Source organism: Chenopodium album, chromosome 10 (genome assembly GCF_948465745.1).
Source record: "Chenopodium album chromosome 10, dcCheAlbu1.1, whole genome shotgun sequence".
Taxonomy (NCBI): domain Eukaryota; kingdom Viridiplantae; phylum Streptophyta; class Magnoliopsida; order Caryophyllales; family Amaranthaceae; genus Chenopodium; species Chenopodium album.
Window position 1 is genome coordinate 576358 of NC_137843.1, and position 21750 is coordinate 598107.

At 30.9% G+C, this 21750-nt stretch overlaps 2 protein-coding genes across 2 annotated transcripts; one reads left to right on the plus strand and one right to left on the minus strand.

The window, feature by feature from the left end:
- The first annotated feature begins 2283 nt into the window (after nucleotides 1-2283).
- LOC145563002 (putative methyltransferase TCM_000336) lies at nucleotides 2284-6671 on the plus strand. The gene is made up of 4 exons (XM_081623410.1): nucleotides 2284-2423; nucleotides 2673-3092; nucleotides 5871-6143; nucleotides 6248-6671. Exons 1-4 carry the CDS (start codon nucleotides 2349-2351, stop codon nucleotides 6581-6583), a joined length of 1104 nt encoding a protein of 367 aa, XP_081479536.1. The 5' UTR covers nucleotides 2284-2348; the 3' UTR covers nucleotides 6584-6671.
- A 6025-nt stretch (nucleotides 6672-12696) lies between these two features.
- Nucleotides 12697-13670, minus strand: LOC145563003 (uncharacterized). Its single transcript, XM_081623412.1, has one exon. The coding sequence runs from the start codon at nucleotides 13499-13501 to the stop codon at nucleotides 12716-12718; it is 786 nt and encodes a 261-aa protein (XP_081479538.1). The 5' UTR covers nucleotides 13502-13670; the 3' UTR covers nucleotides 12697-12715.
- Between the last annotated feature and the right edge of the window lie 8080 nt (nucleotides 13671-21750).

The window sequence follows — 21750 nt, forward strand, 5'->3', positions numbered from 1 at the left end:
ACACTGTCAACCACTTATTTTTAATTCTATGGGTATTATAAACAAAAACCTTTTTTAAAAAATCCACAGTTCAAAATAATTTCAGCTGGGAGGCTTACTCGGTGCCCATTATTACTTGAATTTTTAACATTAGGTCTCGCAAGCAATCTCTGAAAATGGTTTGATTTCGTGTATGTTTATATCGTTCAATTTAGACTTCGAAACACTATTTTGTACGGAATACTAGGAAAGGTTAGGCTACAAGGCAGATTGCACATTTTAAGGCGCTTACATTGGCCAAATAGTCATGTCATGTCTTGCGTAGCCGCCTTCTTAGGACAAGCTATATACAGGGAAAATTGCACGCCTTAATATTACAAACAAATAGACTAATTGAACCCCATATAGGCCTAGGCCACCCCATATATGTAGTGTTTTTAAATATACGTACAAGGTTCAAATAATCTACTTGTATTTATTTCTTAGGCTGGGGTTTTCAATTGCTTTTAACTGTTGTAAGATGGAGTTAAGGTAAAATACAATCTTTGGACTTTGGTATTTATAGCATTTTAGTCCCTTAACTTTTAAATGAAGCAAAATGGTCCTTCAACCACCCAAACCACATCCTTTCTGGTGGATAAAAAGTTTAGTCAGCAAAGTTTAGAGACTTCCAAGCCAACTAAGCAAAGGTTAGGGACCATTCAATATGATGTGTCCTTTATTTCTATTTTTTTTCAAACAAAAGTTTAGGGACTTGTTAGATCACAAGTCAATTAATTAAATTAAATATAAACTAAAGCTTAGGGATTTATAAAGTGGATTTTTTTTTTTTTTTTTTACCAATTAAATATTTATAAAGTGAGTTGACAAGAATTAAAAATTGCTAATAAAATTTGATAATCATGATATATTTTATATTTTTTATAATAAATTTTCTTCTTACCCTTTTTTCGGGCATGTTCATTATAGCTTAATTTCAGTTCAGTTCAGCTCCAATCACTTCCGTTCAACTTAATTTCAGTTTAGTTCAGTTCAGCTCCTAATTTCCTTCTCTCATAAAATATTCATGCAGTTCAGCTCCAATCAGTTCAGTTCAGTTCAGTAAATGTGAACAAGCCCTTCGTAATCAATTTTTTTTATAATATATCTCAATCAACTAAACTCATTAACCACATATTCTCAAATCCTAAATCCTTACCCCTTATATATTTGACACACCAAAAAATAATATAAATAAAAATAAATTAACCAAAAAATGTAATGTGTTTTCAAAGTGAGTGAGTAAGACAAAATCCAAACTCTGTAATATAAAACTAAATAGAAATATGAAAAGATTGAAAATTAGAATAAAAAATTATACCATCCCACTTTTTTTTCAAACTGACAATTTATTTTCATGCGTTTACTTTCTGAAAGGGTTTCAATTTTTTTGGGTTTTGTGTGTCAACTTTCAAGGGTTTTTTTTTTATTTTTTTTTTATTTTTTTTTTCTATGTGTTTATGTTCTAAATGATTTTCAATATTTTTGGTTATTTTGTGTGACATTTTTTAGGGTTTCTTTTTTTGTTTTTTCTTGTGTTAATTTGTAAGAGAAAATAATAATTGCCCTATATTATTAACTAAATATATTTAACTGAATGAGTAAGAACTAAGAAGGATTTTTTCTTTCACAAACAAATTTCGTATTATAGCAAGATTTTAGCGAGATTTCTTAACATATTTTAGTGAGAGAAAGTGGATTTTGACCATGAATTTCACACTTAAAATATCTCTCACTTATATATTTTTATAAAGTTAATAATTTTTACTAAAATTAATTTGATTATTTTGTTGAAATCAAATTAAATTAATTGAACTAAATTACACTTATAGGTTAAAACTTATAATCACTCTTATATGGGAGCGCCATGTGTCCCTATAGGTCCCTAAACTTTGGCCAATAATTGCATTAGCCATCTCACCCTATAGGTCCCTAAGCTTTCATTTTTAATTTTATTAAAGCCAACTCATCATCTAAAGGTCCTCAAACTTTGCTTCTAAAATCATTAAATTTATTGTCACATGTGCACTAAGGTAATTAAACTATGTTTAGTCAGCTAATTTGTACCTGAAAAGTGAGTCATTGGTGGTTGAGGGACCATTTCGTCTCACTTAAAAGTTGAGGGACTAAAAGCTACAAATACCAAAGTTCAGAAACTGTATTTTACCTTAACTCTTGTAAGATGAGACACTAAGTAAAACACGTAATCAATAATTGCAATCACTCAAATCCAACTTCCTATATAATGTGCACATAGCTAGTCCAAGGAAAGACAAATACGAGTACACTCCAAATCTCCAACTAATTAGCAAATTAAGAGGGAAAAAAAAATGGATGTTGAGAAAATCTTTCACATGAAAGGTGGACATGATGAGACTAGCTACTCCAAAAACTCCTCTCTTCAGGTTCTCATTTTCTCTCTCATTAATCTTCTTAACAATCGATTTTCTTATTTAATGACATCATGATATATGATTATAAACAAAGTATTAATTTTCTAGTATATAAATTATGTATGTTATAGGATATATTTTTATGTAAATGTTTCCTCTTAGTCTTAACTATTAATGTTGTAACCCTGTAAATATCGATCAAAGCATATCACTCCAATTTGAGGAGTTTCGCATAATCTAACATATTATTACATTACACAGAAAAAGGCCTCAGATATGGTGAAACACATAACAATGAAGGCAATTCAAGAAGTATACTTAAACACAACTCCAGAAATCCTAACCATAGCAGACTTGGGCTGCTCATCGGGCCGGAACTCGTTATCAATGATCAGAGATTTGTATCGTGCGGTGCAGGATGCATACCGGAAAAGTCAAATCAACGGTCCAAAATCAGCACCCTCAGTTTCAGTTTATCTGAATGATTTACCAACAAATGACTTCAATTCCATCTTCAGGGCATTACCAGAATTCTTGAAAGATGATAGTATGTTTGAACAGGGGCATTTTCGTCCATCTCTATTTGTTGCAGCCTCACCTGGCTCCTTTTATGATCCTATTTTTCCTCCCAACTTTTTGCACTTCGTTTACTCTTCTTACAGTTTGCACTGGCTTTCCAAGGTAATTAACTTATTTCTTTTCTTTCTTCTTTTGATTAAAGTTTTCATTAATGTGTTGCTTAAAGTAATTCACTTATTTGAGTCAAAGTTGGGAAAAAAAACTAGTAACTCTTCAACTTGTTCATCAAGATAATTTCTGCCTTTCAATAACAAGTTTAAAAGGAATTAACTAGGTTAGCTATAGGAAAAAAATTAAATTTAATGAAATCATAATTTTGGAAAATTTGCAAATTGCAGTCATTTAAATTTAGTGCTTTGTAAATTGCAGCCATTTAAAAAAAAATGCAAATTGCAGCCCAAAAGTTGTTATAAATTGTAAATTGCAACTTAATTTAATTTTTTCATTGGTTTGCATGTCGAAAAATATTCGGTTAAGGTTTTAACGGCCATTTTAGACATTCAGGGTCTAAATTGAGCTCGAAATTAACAAAATATTAACGTAAGTACTACGTTTTTACAGCAAAAAATAGTTGACTACAAATCAATACATTTTTGTCACGCAAAACGAAGCACATACGTTATTTTTTTGCTAATTCTGAGCTCATTTCAGTTTTGTAAGGACTAAAATGGCCCCTAAAGTCTTAACCGAATATTTCTCAACACACAAACCGATGAAAAAGCTGAATTGGGTTGCAATTTACAATTTATAAGAACTTTTGGACTGCAATTTGCAATTTTCTTTTTTAAATGGCAACAATTTACAAAATACAAACTTTAAATGGTTGTAATTGACAAATTTTCCCATAATTTTTAATAAAATAAAATAAAAAATTGCATGGTGAAGTTTGTAATCCTAGAATTTTTGTTATTTTTTTTTGTCGTGTTCTTTTGCCATTTAAAAATATATGCATCTAGTGTTTTGACTTTTTCAGTTTGACTTCAAATAATGTTTACTACAAGTTTATGTAAATAAATATATGTTTTTATGTTAGTTGTTAAATTGTTATTGATTGCTAAATTCAGCCATCGCAAAGAGTGAAAGTCAAACTATTGTATATGTGAAGTATTTAGAAACGAAATGATGTGAAGTGGTCTCACTTTTATGTTTATTCAAATTCAAAAGTTTGGCAATATAGACGGACGGAGAATTTTTTTTGTTTTTTTTTTTTGAAGGGAAGTACTTATTATTCTTAGTTGAGACAAAAAAACTTTTTCAAAAAACTAAAATATAATAGGAAAATTTATTAACAATAAGCAAACCTTTGCTTGATCTTCTCAAAATAAGCAAACCTTTTTATTAACTCAAAATAAGTTGATCTTTATGGGGTATTTTCTCAAAATAAGTCATGACCGGTTTCTTTTAAGTGTAACCGATTGTTTGGGTTGCTTATGCCACATGTCATTGTATGGTTGGCCAATTTTTAAAAATTTAATTAAAATGTATTATTTTAATTAATTTTAAAATGTTGTAATTTTTTTTTTTAAAAAAAAAAAAACTTTTTCAAGTAAAAAAAAACCCTTTAATTTTTTAGATACCCCCGAGGGAAGTGGTTTGTGCGGTGGCTGGCGGGGATGGGGGTGGAGCGCTGGTATGCGGTGGGTTTTTTTTTTTTTAAATACAATTTAAGTAATCATCAAAAATAAAATAAGAAAAAAAATTAATTAGAATTAGGAAAAAAATGACCTATTTGGTAGGTTGTAGGTCATCTGACTTATTTAAAGAAAATACCCAATAAAGATCAATTTACTCTGGGTTAATCAAAATATTTACTTATTTTGGGAAGACCGAGCAAAAGTTTGCTAATTTTTGACAAATTTTCCAATATAATAAATAAAGACTTTGAAAAGTTAGGTTGTCATCACCTCTTTCTCCCTAACCATAAATTTTGCTTAAATTGGACAAGAGTGAACTAGAAAAGCGAAACAAATTAACAATCATAAATTGCTTTGATGGATATATATGGACATGAATCACATGATGAGTTGAGTTTTTATTTATTACCAAATATCTATGCTTGAATAAGGGATCAGAATCAATTTTCCTCTCTTTTTCCACATAGAAAAGAGCGGATATTTAGTTGACTATTAAATGATCATATGAGACGTACAAAATTTAAAGACACTAACTCATGTTATCAGTGCGATAGTAGATTGATGTTATGCAATAGGTGACCAATTGCCTTACAATAAGAACAATAGAAGTGTTAATCATGACAAAATGTATACTCAATCAAATCATTCATCCAAATTAAGCATTTGACCTTTGTGATTGTCATAGTGACCACTACAAGTTTTGTTAGGGTCTCCCCGAATGCTCCAACGGAATGAGTCTTTTTCTTTCCACTAAATGCCCCACTTTAGTGGCTTTAGCTTCATCAATAGGATTACTTTAATTTTTTACCCTTCGTTTTTGTTTTTTTCGGCCCAGTACCTTTTTTTCAATAACTATCTTATAAATACTTTATTGAATTACTTTATAGACTAGTGTTTTAACTACAAAAAATTCCAAATGAAATCTGTTGATCAACGTCTGGTATTATATAAAAAATAGTATAATAATACAATAGTGTTATTCAAATTTATTATAACGGAGTATTCTTTGATTAGTAGTACCAAATTACCTTTTTTTTTTTTTTTTTTTTTTTTTTTTTTTTTTACAAGTGAAAATCCATTGATCTAAACTTATTGTTTCAAGGACACTTGTATCATAAAAATTGCAGTAAATTTTTTAGCTATTGCTAGAGAAGATGTAATATCAAGTAGGGTTTTGTAATTTGCATCATACTTTGTTACACATGCATGTTTTTATTAAGGGTTGAATCACATATTGTATAATCAGGTCCCCCCTAAGATTTATGATGAGCATGGGAAATCCATGAACAAAGGTTGCATCTACATATGTGAAAGTAGTCCTCCTTCAATAATCAAAGCGTATGCTCAACAATTCCAAGAGGATTTCTCGCGATTTTTGAAGCTTCGATCTCAAGAACTAACCACCGGAGGAAGAATGGTGTTAGTCTTTCTAGGAAGAGAGAGTCCTAACCACATTGATAGAGGCAACTCATTTCTTTGGGAGCTTCTCACTCGATCCTTCACCTTTTTAATTTCTAAGGTACTCTATTAGTCATGTTATTCATTCTTTCAAAAAAAAAACTTCTCATTTTAAAGTTATGTTTGGACTATCTCTAAACATTATGATTTTGTATTTTTTTATAGGGGCAAGTTGATGAGGAAAAGTTGGATTCATATGATATACACTTTTATGCACCTTCCAAAGAAGAAATAGAAGAGGAAGTGAAAATAGAGGGGTCTTTTAAAATGGAAAATTTGGAGATGTTTCAAATAGAGAGAGAGGTTGAAAAAAATGGAGTTAGCTATGGAATGGCGGTGGCGAGTACAGTGAGAGCTATACAAGAATCAATGATCAGCCATCATTTTGGTGATGAAATTCTTCATTCCTTGTTTAATAAGTATGCTCAACTTGTCGATGAAGAAATGTCTAAGCAAGATATTAGGCCCATTACTTTTCTTCTTGTTCTTACCAAATTGTGAAACTCTATTGTAATTAATTAAATACCAACTTAAAAAGAAGTATTTGGTGATAAATTTTTATTATCTTTAGTGATTAATTAGTGTATAAGAAGTAGTTTATTTTCTCTTTTCTTTCTATTGTTTAGTATTCTATTTTTTATTAATATAAATCCTATTTTTTTAAAAATTGTTATCTCAGTAATTATTTATGTGCAAAATGACCACTTATTACTTGTACACCCAATAACTCAAATAAACTTATTTCAAATTCTAATGGAGAGTTTTGAACTTATTGAAAAGTCACTAACCAAAATAATTAATTTTATCTACAAATAAAAACCATTCACCAAACACACCATAAAACGGAGTACTTATATCGTTTTACAGACTATAGGTTGTCATATATGTGCTGCAATGCCTCGATTTAGTGCTACCCAAAATTGGGCTCTAAGCAAAGTGGGTTAGCAGAATCATTATGAAAATGTGGCCCAAAAAATAATAAATTGGGCTCTAAGCAAAGTGGTATATCCACAAACCAAACCCAAAGTCATTCGAGCCTGTTGGGCTTATCTTTCTATGGACTTTGCCAGAAGCAGGCCCATAAGTCCAGTTAGGCCTAAAAAAATAATAAATGGACCAAAAGAGAATTTACTCGTCAAACTTATATACGTAGTAACAAAAAAATGAGCTTTTTTTGTTATTTTTTTAAAGGTGTGTATTTATTTTGTTAGTATATATTGCTGTTTTACACAATATGAGTTTGACATAGATTTAATGGATAGTTGTGAATGTGAATGAACATATCTTTTCTGAAAACAACGGACTAGAGGGATGTAAAAAAGAATGTAAGAGAATTGTGTTGGGATGTAAACCAAAAAGGAGTCGAAATCATTGAAAATGGAAATAATTACGGAGTACTCGCTTGAAATAGATGTGTAAAGTTTGTCTCAAATACTCTAAAAATAATAGGTTCAAATCTTTGAAATTATTAAGGGACCGAGAGGCGAGAGCAAGAGAATTGCACTTAACCAAGAAGGGTCTTTAAAGTTTAAACTCATAATAGTACTCCATATCCTTTTTAATAGCTAGTTTCAAGTTGTTGGCGCTTCTAATAAATTTATGTTGGCTACTAGCTATCCATCCTAGTAGCTCAATTATATTAAAAAGCATTAGGTTAAAACAAGTTGCAATGGAAGTCTATAAATTCCAACAAATTAAAGATTAAGCTAACATAATCTAAATTGAGAATTGATTGTCGAATACGCCTTAAAAATTATTTCAATTTGTATATACACGATACGAGTACAGCAGACGATCATTGAAGGAACTAGAATACGTACACAAGCCAATATAGATGAACATGAAGCAATATAATTGAGTTGTCCTTATGAAAGAAAAAAGAGAGCCTATATATACCTACGTACATACTGTTTTAGTAGCTTTGCAATTGCATTGTCTCACTCAAGAATGAACCAATCAACAAGCCCTTTAAGTTTTAAAAATATCTTTGCCATTGAAATGATGTCTCATTATTGACAACTTTCGGTAAAAATAATATAGAGTATATACTACCTCTGTTAACCTTTAGTTGCAACTTTGAAATATTTTATATCTCACAAATAATACTCCAAAGTTGCAACTAAAAGTTATTGAAGATAATAATTACATAGTAAATAAATTTATCTAAATTAAAACTTAAAAGGTCGAATAAGTTAAAGTAATGTACTCCTACATTAATACATTATCTGATCTTCAACTTTATAGAAATAAGCATGTTTAATTTATTCTATACGGATAAGCCTCGTAATTTGGCTGTTTGATAATTTCAATCAGATTTATGTACTTGTGTTACTAATTCCTTTTTAGTAATACCGCAATAATTTCGAATACTATGTTTTTCATAAAATATTGTGGTTATTATTAAATGTGATGAGATGTAGTAGGAGGTTGGTTACTTGTCAATCAAGAAAATTATTGTATTTGACCAGCACTTTGATTCAACGCAACCAACCAATTCAACCATATAATACTATTGTTCTCCACATTAAACTTATTAAAGGAAAATTAGTGCGTGGTACGACTGATACCTTTTTTTAAGAAAAATGATACATAGTCCTTAGAGGTATATATAAGATTAACATAAACCTTAGACTGTGAATTTTCTCAAGTTTCATCCTTATAATATTGGTAGCTCACCCCTAATTACAAAGAAATATCGGAAAAAAAAAAAATAGTGTATGCTTGAATGATTTCAATTATCTTCATTTTGACGAGGTCCAAACTTAACTAAATTTTTTTTATATGGTAAAATACAGTAGGTCCTTCTATCACAGGAGGAACACTTCTTATATAATAGCATCCTTTCGTAAATTTTATTTTAGATTAGCAACTTCCACTTACTTTCATTTTGTTGACTTAACACGAAATAAAGGATTTAGTTAAGATAATTAGTGACATTGATAGCATCTTAAAAAGAAGCTTAAGGAATAATGATTTGCATTTTGTAACATGTAATGGTGATCATGTGAAGCTACGGCAATTAGGGACTCAAAGGATAGAAAGACTATTTGTGGCTTTTTATGAGAAAATATTGACAAAATAATATTGCGATGGTGCGTGCTTTCTCTTTTGAACTCACACACTAATTAATTTATCAATTAATAAGGATAAGTGGCTCCATTAAGTACCTTCTTATTTGCATAAACGGCCAATTTAATTGTAATTAATACACTAATACATGGGATACCACTGATTATCCATTAGATATATGTAACACTTTTGGACAAAAAAGTTTGTAAATTATGACTTTAATCTGTTTTTAGACTTTTGTGATAGTTGCACTCGCCACTAATACTACCACTTAATGTAATTTAATCATAAAAGTTGGCTAGGACTATTTTGAGATTATATGCTTTTCCAAGTTAGTGGGACCTCGATATTGTTATTACGTGGAGTAGTCTTTAGCACTTAGTAAAACAAATTAAATTCAAAGTTAACAAATTTATATTCTTGGGCCGCTTTCAACAAATTTTTTTATGTATTGAATTCGTTTAATTCTAGTTAAAAGTTGGCCTGATTTTCTAAATTACATTGATTCTACGCGGTATGTTAGGAATAATTAGTTTGTAAGTTGTTTTTTTTATTCACCTATTCGTTATTAGACTAGACTAAAAGTTCATTATGAAATTAAACATCTTACTTTTTAGATAGAAAAGTCCAATTTTCACTTCTATTTAGATATAATTATTTGAAACTTTATAAACTAAAAGATTTTTTGGTTCATGATTTACACAAATCCTTGTAGCCTAGCTAACTACTACTCTTAATTTCCATATTATAACCTATCATTCCATGATTTTGTTCACGTACGAACAATATTTGAGGTTAATTGTATGGTTTTAAAATCTGTAACATGGAAAAATTACATTAATGCATGATAAAGATCAAGGTAGCTATGTATTATAGGACATACTCGTAGCTTATATCAAAATTGCGATGATTATTCATTATTTGCCTGCCTCACTCCCCAGTAGTCAATTGAGTGATAAGGTTAGACAGATAGTCCATGAATGTTTGTTTATATCAGGCATTGTTTATAGTTTTGGTTCCATGATCTTCTTTATTTTAAAATATTATACTCCTATTTTTTTCTCTACATACAATAATCGAGTAGAGCTCAAAAAATAAAAAGATAATGTGTTTGGCGTCTTAAATATAAATGTATAATAGCCAAAGTAACCAAGTCTATAACTCTTTCGTTTCAAGCAACCGAGATCCTTCAAACAAGAAATTTTTGAGTTTTTGTTATTACTTATGTTGGTTTATAAGAGCTAGTTTAGGTCATTTAAGTATTTTGGTGAATTATTTGTAATTTGTAATAGTTTGATTTTGTTATTGTGAAAATTATACTCTTTCAATGTCTAAAAGGGTTGTGATTTATTAATATAGAGTGGGGCAATTGGTCTCTGATAGGGAAATTGGTGCGGCAGATTAGACAAGTAAAAGTAGTTTTTGTTATACCAATAGAAGATAAAATACGGCAATTATGTGCTAACATAATGATGATCCTTTGATTTCAACAATCAATCTTTTGAGTATTTTGTTAATTAACTATCAAACCATATCTATCTATCTATCTATCTTTGTCAATGGTTGGGAGCATGCATGTCCCTTTTAACTTTTATGTCTTCCCTGCCATCTTTCCTTGTTTTTTCTCTTCCCTTTCCTTTATCACTGTACAAATAAACCTTTGGTTTTTGGGTATTAATTCTGCATATTTCTCTTTATTAGATTCATAAAAACTATAAAGTTTCATTTCATATATTTGTCTTATTCATATCAAAGTAACTTTTCAGTAAAACACTTTAACAATGATAATATTAAGAGACAATTAGTTAAATAAGTAAAATTAATTAGGGAAAAAAATCAATAAGTATATGATAAAATACACGCAAGTTTGAGTGTCATGACAATAATACTCGGAATTAAATTCAATCACCGCATGTTTAACATGGATGCATGTGAATATGTAATCATGTGCCCTTTTACACGTGCTCATGTGGTGCGTGTGCTTTGGGGTGCAACATTTTAATTCGTTTTTCAGTGATTCGGATTAGTGTACATAAACTAATTTGCTATTTAAGTTTTCAGAAGATGATTAGATATAGCCTTTCTAAACCTAAATCATATATCACACTTTATTAGCTTTATATGAACATCAAGTTACCAAATAACTACCCTGTATTATATGGAGTATATTATTCATAGGATGCAATATTGCTATATGAATAGCCTTAGATATGTTTATATGCAATTAAATCATAGACCCAAAAGGTTTAAATGGAGCAAATGTCCCCATATTGGACGTCCCCCCATAATAAGTTGACAAGCAATGTAAGGGAACCGAGGCTTAATCTTTGGTATCGTTCCCATGTGAGAGAAGTGACAAACTTGAAACAATTTCCTAATTACATGACACTAGGTTAACTTCTCGGTTCTTACATATGTAGTAAAGTATCTAGCAGAACTCTTTTTATACTCATATTTCACCTATCGTCTTTTTATTATCAAAAAATTAATTAAAAGAAAAAGGGGAAATAAAGGGGATGTGTGGATTAATTGCTTTAAGATAACCACTATTACAAATGGTGTTTTGAAATTGATTCCAAAGGACAAGGAACTAATTCCAAAAGTTCTTTTGAATTGATTCGTGGAAATCAATGTGTTGGTTTATTTATATGTTTACTAAACTTGATGACCACTAGATTTTTATTTTCGCCAAACTTAATCACCAAACTTAATTTCGCATAAAATCAAAATTTATCATCTCATGGTGAAAGCAGATTTTATGCAACACATACATACTTTTAATCACTAAACTTTTAACCTTTTGTAATACTATAATAATATACTCCGTAGTTAATACTCGTATAAATTAGGTTATTTTATTTGTGTATAAAGAGGGTCATAAACAACAATAAAATAAACGAGTTTAAATCTCATATATTGTGTATTAATAGAAAAAAATTTCAAATTTGACACTTTATCTTAATTTTTTACTGTGCCCTATATAGCAAATTTCTTATTAATTTATCATTCAATAAGCAAATACGGCGTACTATAATGCAAGCTATGCAATTAGATGGATAGATATGTACTTTCAACAAGCTCGAAATAATCCAATCCACACGAGGCCAAAACAAAATCACAAGTATTAAATATCCCAATAACAATTCCAATTAGTATTATATTCGAAATAAATCTCCCTCGGACAATGAATATATTGTCCACCATATAAACTCATACATACTCCTAATCCGTAGCAATCAAGTTCTAGGACTACTAAAAATTAAAAATTAAAAATAAAAAAAAGTTACAGAAGAGCTCAGAAATTGAACACTCTTGGATCAAAGTTGCAGCACTTCACTATACATAGTCCAAATAGTACATTAGTACTACTACTACCATATCACTGACATCATATAATGACAAACGTTTTGCAGCAGAAATTAGCTGAAAAACTTCCCCCTAAAAACTGGAATTAAACAAAAATAATTAGGAAATTATCTCAATTCCTTTTTTTTTTTTGTTTTTTGTTTTTTTGGGGAAAACAATTCTCTGCTTTTTTTTTTTTTTTTTTTTTAACCCTCTCTTCTAGGCTTGGCTATGGAGAACGACAGAAAGCCGCTCTTCACGATGAAAACTCACCTGCTTCGCTATGAACGCCTCTATCGTTCGCCGGAATTCGTCGCTACTCATTCCATCTTCCATCAATTCCTCCGCCGTCGATTCATCGCCGGTGAAACTTCTCCAGTAAATATCCGTCTCTGATCGTCGGAGCTTCTCCTGCTTATTCTCTACACACTCTCTCTTCATCATATTCTCCGATTGACTTCGCCGATAACTCGCCTTGACTTCCACTTCCTTCTCATCGGAAAAGACCGTTTCCGGTGTCTTCTCGTCGGAAAAAACCGCTTTCGGTTTTATCTCATCGGAAAAAACCGCTTTCGGTTCAATTTCCTCCAGAACAACCTTAGAAACCAGCGGTTTTTTTACATTTTCCTCGCAAATAATCTCTTTATCCTGGTAAACAATCTCTTCCTTAACCAAAACAGGTATATCATCATCATCATCTTCAGATCGGAACTCATCGTAAAGTTCGGCGACGGAATTGTCAATTGACGACGAGCAATCGCCGGAAAACAAGCCGGATTTCGCCAAAAGAGTAACCACAATAGCATTTCCGAGTAAAAAAATTGAGGTAGGACATAAAATCAAAGAGACAAGTTTCCGAAAATACTGGCCGGAAATTCTAACGGCGAAAGGAAGATGAGCTGACAACCACGAGAGAAAAACGAGAAGAATACAAACCTCTACAAACCGGAAAAGCTTCGCCAAACTCTGAAGTTGCCGGCATAACTTCATCAATGAAGAATCCATGAATTTACAGAGGAGAGAGAAAATTGAAGAAGAAGAGGAGATTTGAAATGGAAGGAGAAAATGAGGAAAACGGGAGAAATAGAAAAAAGGAGAGAGAGAGAAAGAAAAATGGTGAATAAGCTGAAAAAAACAGGGAGCTGAAATAGGAAAAATATAATGTGGGTTTGTGGGTGTGGTGGGGGGAAAAGGGAGAAGAGGGAGAGTGTGCGCAATTACTTGAATCACACTTTCAAACAAAACTTGAGCCCTTAAATTAGACAGCCCTTTTTCTCCTTTTATAGACCTCAATTTTCAAATTTTTTTGCTCTACATTTCAAAGGGTATGGTACTATAACAGTATATTCTCATCTTTACTTTTTTTTTTTTTTTTTTTTCCTTCACTAATGTCTTGTGAATTTGTAATCAATGCATATTCAATATTTAAACTTATCTCCATTTTACTTACAAATTGAAATAGACGGTCCTTGCTCTATAACAAAGTAATTTTGTATAGCATATTAAGTTAAAAAATACTTTCTATATATTACTCTAAGTGAATTTGTATTAAAACTAGAGAATGATCTTACCAGAGTCTATCAGTAGTGTTTTGACAATTCAACTCTTATCCTATGGAGTACTAAGTGCGCGCTTAGATTCTCAACCAAGATTAAAATTAAGTGTAAGAGACTAATCAAGAGTAATTAACCTTGTTGAATAATTTACTACTCCACAATAATGAGAGGTAAACTTATCATCTAAACAACCTATGAATCTAGTAAAAGCAAGAAAATTATCAAATTTAGTTAGTCAATTGTAAAAGTGGATCGATACTTGATGAAATCAAATGACCTGATTGGTTATACAAATTGGAAATATGGATGAAGGTGTAATTTTACTTGGCTTATCAAATGTGTATTATGCCTCTCATATAGTGTATTGAAGGTAGAAACAAAGTAGAAGTCGCAATCAAAACAAGGGAACAGAAGCCCAAATCAAAGGAGGGGTCTAATGCAAAAACACAAAAGGTGGGATCAAACATAGTGATAGGCCCAGCTGTAAGAAAATGATGAGTTAGTCTTTTTCAAAAGCACTTACAAAACTACAAACTAGCTTAATCGTCGCAGTCGTAGTCGTAGCTGATTGTTATTTATAGTTGTGGTGGGCGGCCCCCTCTTATATCTCACTGATTTCACTGCTTATTGTTACAATTGTGGTTTGGATAGTTGGATTCTTCGTGGATAAAGGAAAAGCCTGGTTAATTACCAGAGCAAGTGCTATGACATACTAGTATATGCTAGGCTAGGTGTTGTTCGTTATACCCTAAAACATACAGATGCCTAGCTTAATTATTTAGAGGCTTTTAACTTATACGGAGTACAGTTAATCTCTAACCCTAACTTTAAAAGAATATAATAGATGTATGTACGATGTGGGTATAGCTGAGAAAACTTTAAATGAAATTAAAACCTTCATTTAATTAGTCTTATGATTGAAAGGTGAAAAACTTTATCATTAAACTTGCATTATTCATAAACTTGTAGAGTATTTCTTTACCTATTAATTTCACATGGGGATTTAGGAACATGAAAAATCATCGCATCTCCAAAAATATGCCACTACTTGTATTATGATATTAATTTTTATGATAGAATTAGATTTATTGGTGTAAGTTGAGCGCACACATCACATGATACTCCTTAACCTAAAATGTTTTGTGTCAAAGCACGGCATACTCTTTGTTACAAGTGATGTAAATACTTCACGTAGCTTCATTCATATAGTTAAGCAAGTTTACTTGGGAGCATATATATTGGAATAACTATCTTTCTGTCCCTAAAATATTGTCCTATATTTTTTAGTGTAATTTTTTTCACATATATATAGTGGGCACAAGTATTGATGATAAGAGAGATAAAGAGATCACAGTAAATTAGAACAATGTTTTAGAGACAAAGGAAGCTAAGTATAAAATGGAGATGGTTGATGGAATTGAAGACGTTTTGAATCTTACTTTAATATTATTTGAAGTGGGAAGCTAAAACAGTACGTCGTAGCAAAAGATATAGATGGAATAAAAAGGGGAAACTGTTGTGTTGTAGTTTAAAAGTACATAGGAGAAGAGAGAAGGGCGGATGAGTGTTTTCACGTGAGTAGAGAAGTATAGCAGTGAAAAAAAAATAAAGAGGGTGTCTACTCTCTAATGATCCGTAATCCGTACGGTGTTAGGGTAGAAGGGCACCATTACCCTATTGGACTGCCCTCCAACTATCCAGTTCGCATCTCTCATAGCTTCAATTTTATATTGCACGTACGACTGCTTTGCGTGGTCCAGACATTCTTATAGTATCCCCCTCACCACTTCCCCAATCTCTGCCTCGCCTGCCCCTATGTCTTCCTTTTGGTGTTTGCGAGTCAGGCCCGTGACAAGTTTTTACACATACGGATTATTTTTTATTTTAACAATCAACATATACGGATTAAGGTTTCCAACACTTTATCTTTTTAGTTTTTTTGCTTATCAATATACATTGTAAACCTTGATCCTGAATACTTTGTATTTTTCATCAAATATGTGTAAATTTATACTAAGTACTTGTATAAATTTGGGCCTATAAAGTTGATATCAGAAAACATGGATGTACATAAGATAGTCAAAGTGAAGTAAGTTCATGGTAATGTGTAAATGCTAAAAACGAAGCTCCAAAAAATCAGATAAAAGAAACACTTACTTTTTGGATTACAAAAAATTATTTCTTTTTTAGTTTGTATGTTCAATGAAAAAACGTTTATAAACATATGAACGAAGAAAACCATATTGTGGCTTGATGTGATCTTTTGCTTGTGGCTTGATGTGATCTTTTGCTTCGACTGACCTACAAGTCTACAACACACCCCAATATGCTCTTGTAACTCACTGACCTACAACACACGTGTCTAATTGTCTAGTCTTGTCGTCAAACTAACCACTCTAAAATTATTTACTCATCATCGTGTTTGAAATAACAATAAACATAACATAAAATTATAACTAATATTGATTCTGATCACTCTTTATAATTTAACTTTATAAGGCCAAATATAGTATGTCAGGAATCAAATGTAGAAGGTGAAAGCATGGAAAGTGCAAAAGAAGGGTTGGAGTTGATTCCGTAAAATGCTATGTTTAGTACTCCGCATAATAAGATGCAGCTAGCATGGTAGCAAGCTACGGAGTAGCAACTTACACACTAGCAACTTGTGCAAGTTGATAAAATAAGCAAAGTGTATTTTGAGATTTGAGAATGAGATCGACAGAAAATGCTGTCCAGCTTATCTTAACTCTAAAGAGTTCCCTCCTCCCCCTTTTACGTCCAATCATGCATGCAAAGGACCAAGTACATACTACCTCTACGCCTCTTCTCACTCAAATTGGATGATTTAGAATGATGAATTTTACATAATTTTCAACATGTATTTAGTACAATAAATACCACTTTTCCTACCTAATTTAGAATGTATAGATTATTGCAATATTTTTACAGTTGAAAGTCAAATTAATTAGCTGACAAATCTATGTATTATTAGTCCTCACTCCTCAATAGAGCAATAAAATCAAACTAAATTGGAATTTAACCAATTAATAAGTAAGTCTTGTTATGATCGAGTAAGAGCCAATCGAGCCTAGGCCAAGCAAATTAATGAGCTTTTCCTAGGGTTTAATAATTTTCAACTAGATCTAACTCTAATCAAACTCTCAGGTTTGATCCAATATGTTAAATGTTTCAATTTATTTGTGATCTTAACATTTTAGGATTGTGTTAAATTACCTAGTTGGCACTTTGGGATTTTTTTTAATATTATTTTGATCTTTATTTATTTTTTAAAGGATGAAAAAAAAAAAAAGAAAGAGAAGGGTATGATGAAATCACATGGCATAGTATAAATGGCATTTGATGAAAAATGGGGCTTTAATGCTTTGATCGAAAAAATATTCTGATTCATTATTATTTTTGATAGCAGAGAAGTAGCTATTCCTTGCTTGCTCTCATAACTCTGACGACCTCACTATTCATTCACTAAAAGGGCAACACCATTTTCCCATACTAATACTACCTCATTTTCAGTAGTTTTTCACCATTACTATGTCATCTTTTAAATATACGAGTACATACTAACATACATGTAAAAATTTCTAAAAAGTTAATATTAAAGGTGTAGTCAGATAGTCTATAAATAATCATATGTTGATGTTTATAATTAGGAGATTAGTAATAATGCATGAAATTAATAGAGTAGTTTGCATGTGATGTTGCGTAGTCTTGGAGATGAGATAGATGTGATTTTTCGTGGTGGGGACGGAGCTACCAGCCCACAGGTGTTTCTTTTAGTAGTACTAGCTAACTAGCTAAGCCTAGTTATGTTTTTTTCTTTATTTTTTTAAATTCAGATAAAAAAATAAAAAAAAACTACATCGAGTATTCAGTGAGTACATGTACATGGATCTTGGCTTCTATTCAATGACAGACAATTCATTACCAAATTTCTACCTCTCATTCAATGCTGATTTTAAACATCTCCCTTCCATGTGAATGTTTTCCAAGATTTCATCACAAGCAAGTTTTATTCTAATTATTTGACAACTTTATTAGTATCAAATGATAGTATTCGATCATGTGTTATAGAATGATAGTACCCCGTCACACACGAGTTCTAATTATATTTGTCATTAATGATAATAACAGGTGTCTAATTATGGATACTTTTAAACCAAATACCAACATAAAGTTCAAAAATACGGAATATTAAGTTGTTTTGTACCTTAATCACATTATTAATTTGGACTCTTACTAGGTAATGTTTTTTTTTTAAAAAAGACTCTTACTAAGGCTAAGGGCCTGATCTGATTTACTGAATTGAGCTGAACTGAATTGAATTGAACTGAATGGTTTATGAGAGAAGAAAATTAGGAACTGAACTGAAATGAAATGAACTGAACTGAAAGGTTTATGAGAGAAGGAAATTAGGAACTGAAATAAACTGAATTAAATTGAAGTAAAGTGAAGTAAAATTAAGTTGAACAGAACAAACCCTAAATAATGTTGTTTCCTTTCGATTACAACTTATGGCATATCTAATATTGGTTGGAAAGATTTTTACTAATCTCATTATTGCTTTGGTGTCCTTGTTTGTACGAATGACTTGATCATATCATTAAATTTATTGTGGGTGCTACCGCGGGGATAATCTGGTACTGTCGCAGTAAATATTATGGAGTTTATACTATGTATTCAAGATATATTGCTATTAATATTTTTTTAAAAAAGGAAGTAATATTTGTATTCCCTTAAATTAAAGGGGATCTAGGCGGGGTTGAGGGGAAGAGAACAAAAATGGAGAGACAAAAGATACAATAATTATTAAAAAAAAAAATAGGGAGAGGTGAAGTAAGAATAAAATAGATTGTCAAATCTTACGACAGTGGTGGATTCCCAGGTCACACGAGTTCTAATTTGGCTAAACTTATTACGTACACAGTACACCCCGTAGACGACCCTTCTTTTTTCTTTGACTTCCTTTCAATTTTACTTCTATTGTTATTACTTTAATTATCCGCTACTACGGAGTAAGGAGTACTAATTATTCTGCTGCATTGGTTTAGGCCTCCTAATCCTTATTTCAGTAGGCAGCTATTTAGGGTCTGTTCTCTTTAATTGAAATAAGCTGAACTGAACTGAATTTATTAGAGTTGAACTGAACTGAAATTAATATTTTATGAGAGAAGAAAATTAGGAGCTGAACTGAACTGAACTGAACTTATTAGAGTTGAACTAAACTGAACTGAAAATAATCTGATGAGAACAAGGCCTTACTTATAAGGTGGATACTGGACTAACTAGCCGATTAGTGGTTGTAACATGGAAGAGGTTATTAGCGAGAATAGTTAAAGTTAATTTTACAAACGGAGGTTGATTGGAAATCGACTTAATTTTTGAAAGATCTTTACAAGCACTCAACTATATATGCTTAAGAAATTGGCAAAGGCCTCAAGAGTGAGATTGGAGATTGATATAATCAGTAGTATGAGAAAGACCGACACCGATAAAGATAAAGAAAGTAACTAAACTAAATGTACTTCTCTACACATATTTTTAAAGGTACGCATAATTAAGAGGTTAATGAGTGATGATTATTAATGTAGGGCCGATCCGAGACCCCTAAGATTCAAGTTAATAACCAAATGTGAATAAATTCAAAAGAAGACGAATTAAGTATATCTCAAGAATCTAATATATATATATATATATATATATATATATATATATATATATATATATATATATATATATATATATAAAGGAGAGTTTTTCCCCGAGTTTTTCTTAGTGCGCCATGTAGGATTATAAATTTAAGTTGTACCCAATTAAATAAGAGATTATTAATTTATTTTATAATTAAATAATTCAAATGACACGTAAGCAAAATTGACGAATGAGATTTTAAAGTTTAAATTAATTATATACAAAATATTATCTTTTGAGATTAAGAATTTTATTTAATATTTTAAAACTAATATCATAACAATTTTAATCGCATAAATATGAAAAATATTTTTTTAAAAAATACTAACAAACCGTGCATCGCATGAGCTTCATCTAGTATAATATCTAATCTAATCTAATCCAGCTTTAGAAAACCCAGTTGATGGTTTATCAAAAATCCAGTTCTCACATAGCTCATAGTTACACTACTTACACACAAGAATAAGGATATATTCACCTCTATTATTACTTCTATAACATCTGCATGCACCTTGATTTTATTCTTTTTAATTATCACACGCAGTATTGGGTTCTTGCAATTTACCCACTTTTAACTTAGATCAATAAAGCCATGATATTGAGAATCCACAAATTAAAGTGACCCAATCTTTAATTTGTAACACGGTCTAAGCCAAAAAGTTATTTTTAACACAACTATTTAGTGATCTCTTAAACTTTTCATTGCATATATCAATATATGCATTGGAGATGTATCTAGCAAATCACAATATTATTTGTATATATTCCATGATTTATAAATTCTTATAACTTTTATAATTTTATATTCGGCGCCTTTTTGGTACAGCAGGCCACACCGTGTGGCCTGCTTCCAAGTCAGCAAAATAACGGAGAACGACGCGCGTATAACGGGATTAGGAAACAAGCGCTGAACAAAATGGCTCAACAAAACACGCGCAAATTTCTAAACCTTAAAACCCATAACAACTCATTTACGAGGAACGAATGCGAAAATTGAGCGAAACCTCACACAATTTTTCTTCCAGAAATTTAAGAATAACAATGGCAGAAGAATTCGAAAAATTACCTGATTCACAAGAATCATTAAAGATCGAACAAATTGAAGATTCTTTGATGAATCTCGAAATCCAAACCAGTAATCAGGTATTGGATCTGGAAGATGAAAATAGATACAATGAAATTGAAGAAATTAACATGTAACCCCTGTAAAACTAATAACTAACCCCTGTAAAATTAACAAGTAACCCCTGTTAAACTAACAAGTAACCCCTAAAATAAACAAGTAACCCTAACAAAAATTAACAAATAACTCCTATAAAATTAACAAGTAACCCCTAAAGTAAACAAGTAACCCTAACAAAAATTAACAAGTAACCCTAACAAAAATTAACAAGTAACCCCTGTTAAACTAACAAGTAACCCCTAAAATAAACAAGTAACCTTAACAAAAATTAACAAGTAACCCTAAAATAAACAAGTAACCCTAACAATAGTTAACAAGTAACCCTAACAAAAATTAACAAGTAAGCCCTGTTAAACTAACAAGTAACCCCTAAAATAAACAAATAACCCTAACAATAACAAACAAGTAACCCTAACAATAACAAACAAGTAACCCTAACAAAAATTAACAAGTAACCCATGTATAATTAACAAGTAACCCCTAAAATAAACAAGTAACCCTAACAAAAAATTAACAAGTAACCTCGAAAATAAACAAGTAATCCTAACAAAAATTAATAAGTAACCCCTGTTAAACTAACAAGTAACCACTAAAATAAACAAGTAACCCTAACAAAAATTAACAAGTAACCCCTAAAAATAACAAGTAACCCCTATAAAACTAACAAGTAACTAACACCTGAAACTTAACAAAAATTAACAAGTAACCCCTCTAACTTAACAACAAATTCTGTAAAATTAAACTAACAAGTAACTCCTAATAAACTATGAGTAACAAGTAACCCCCTAAAACTTTACAAACAACCCTTG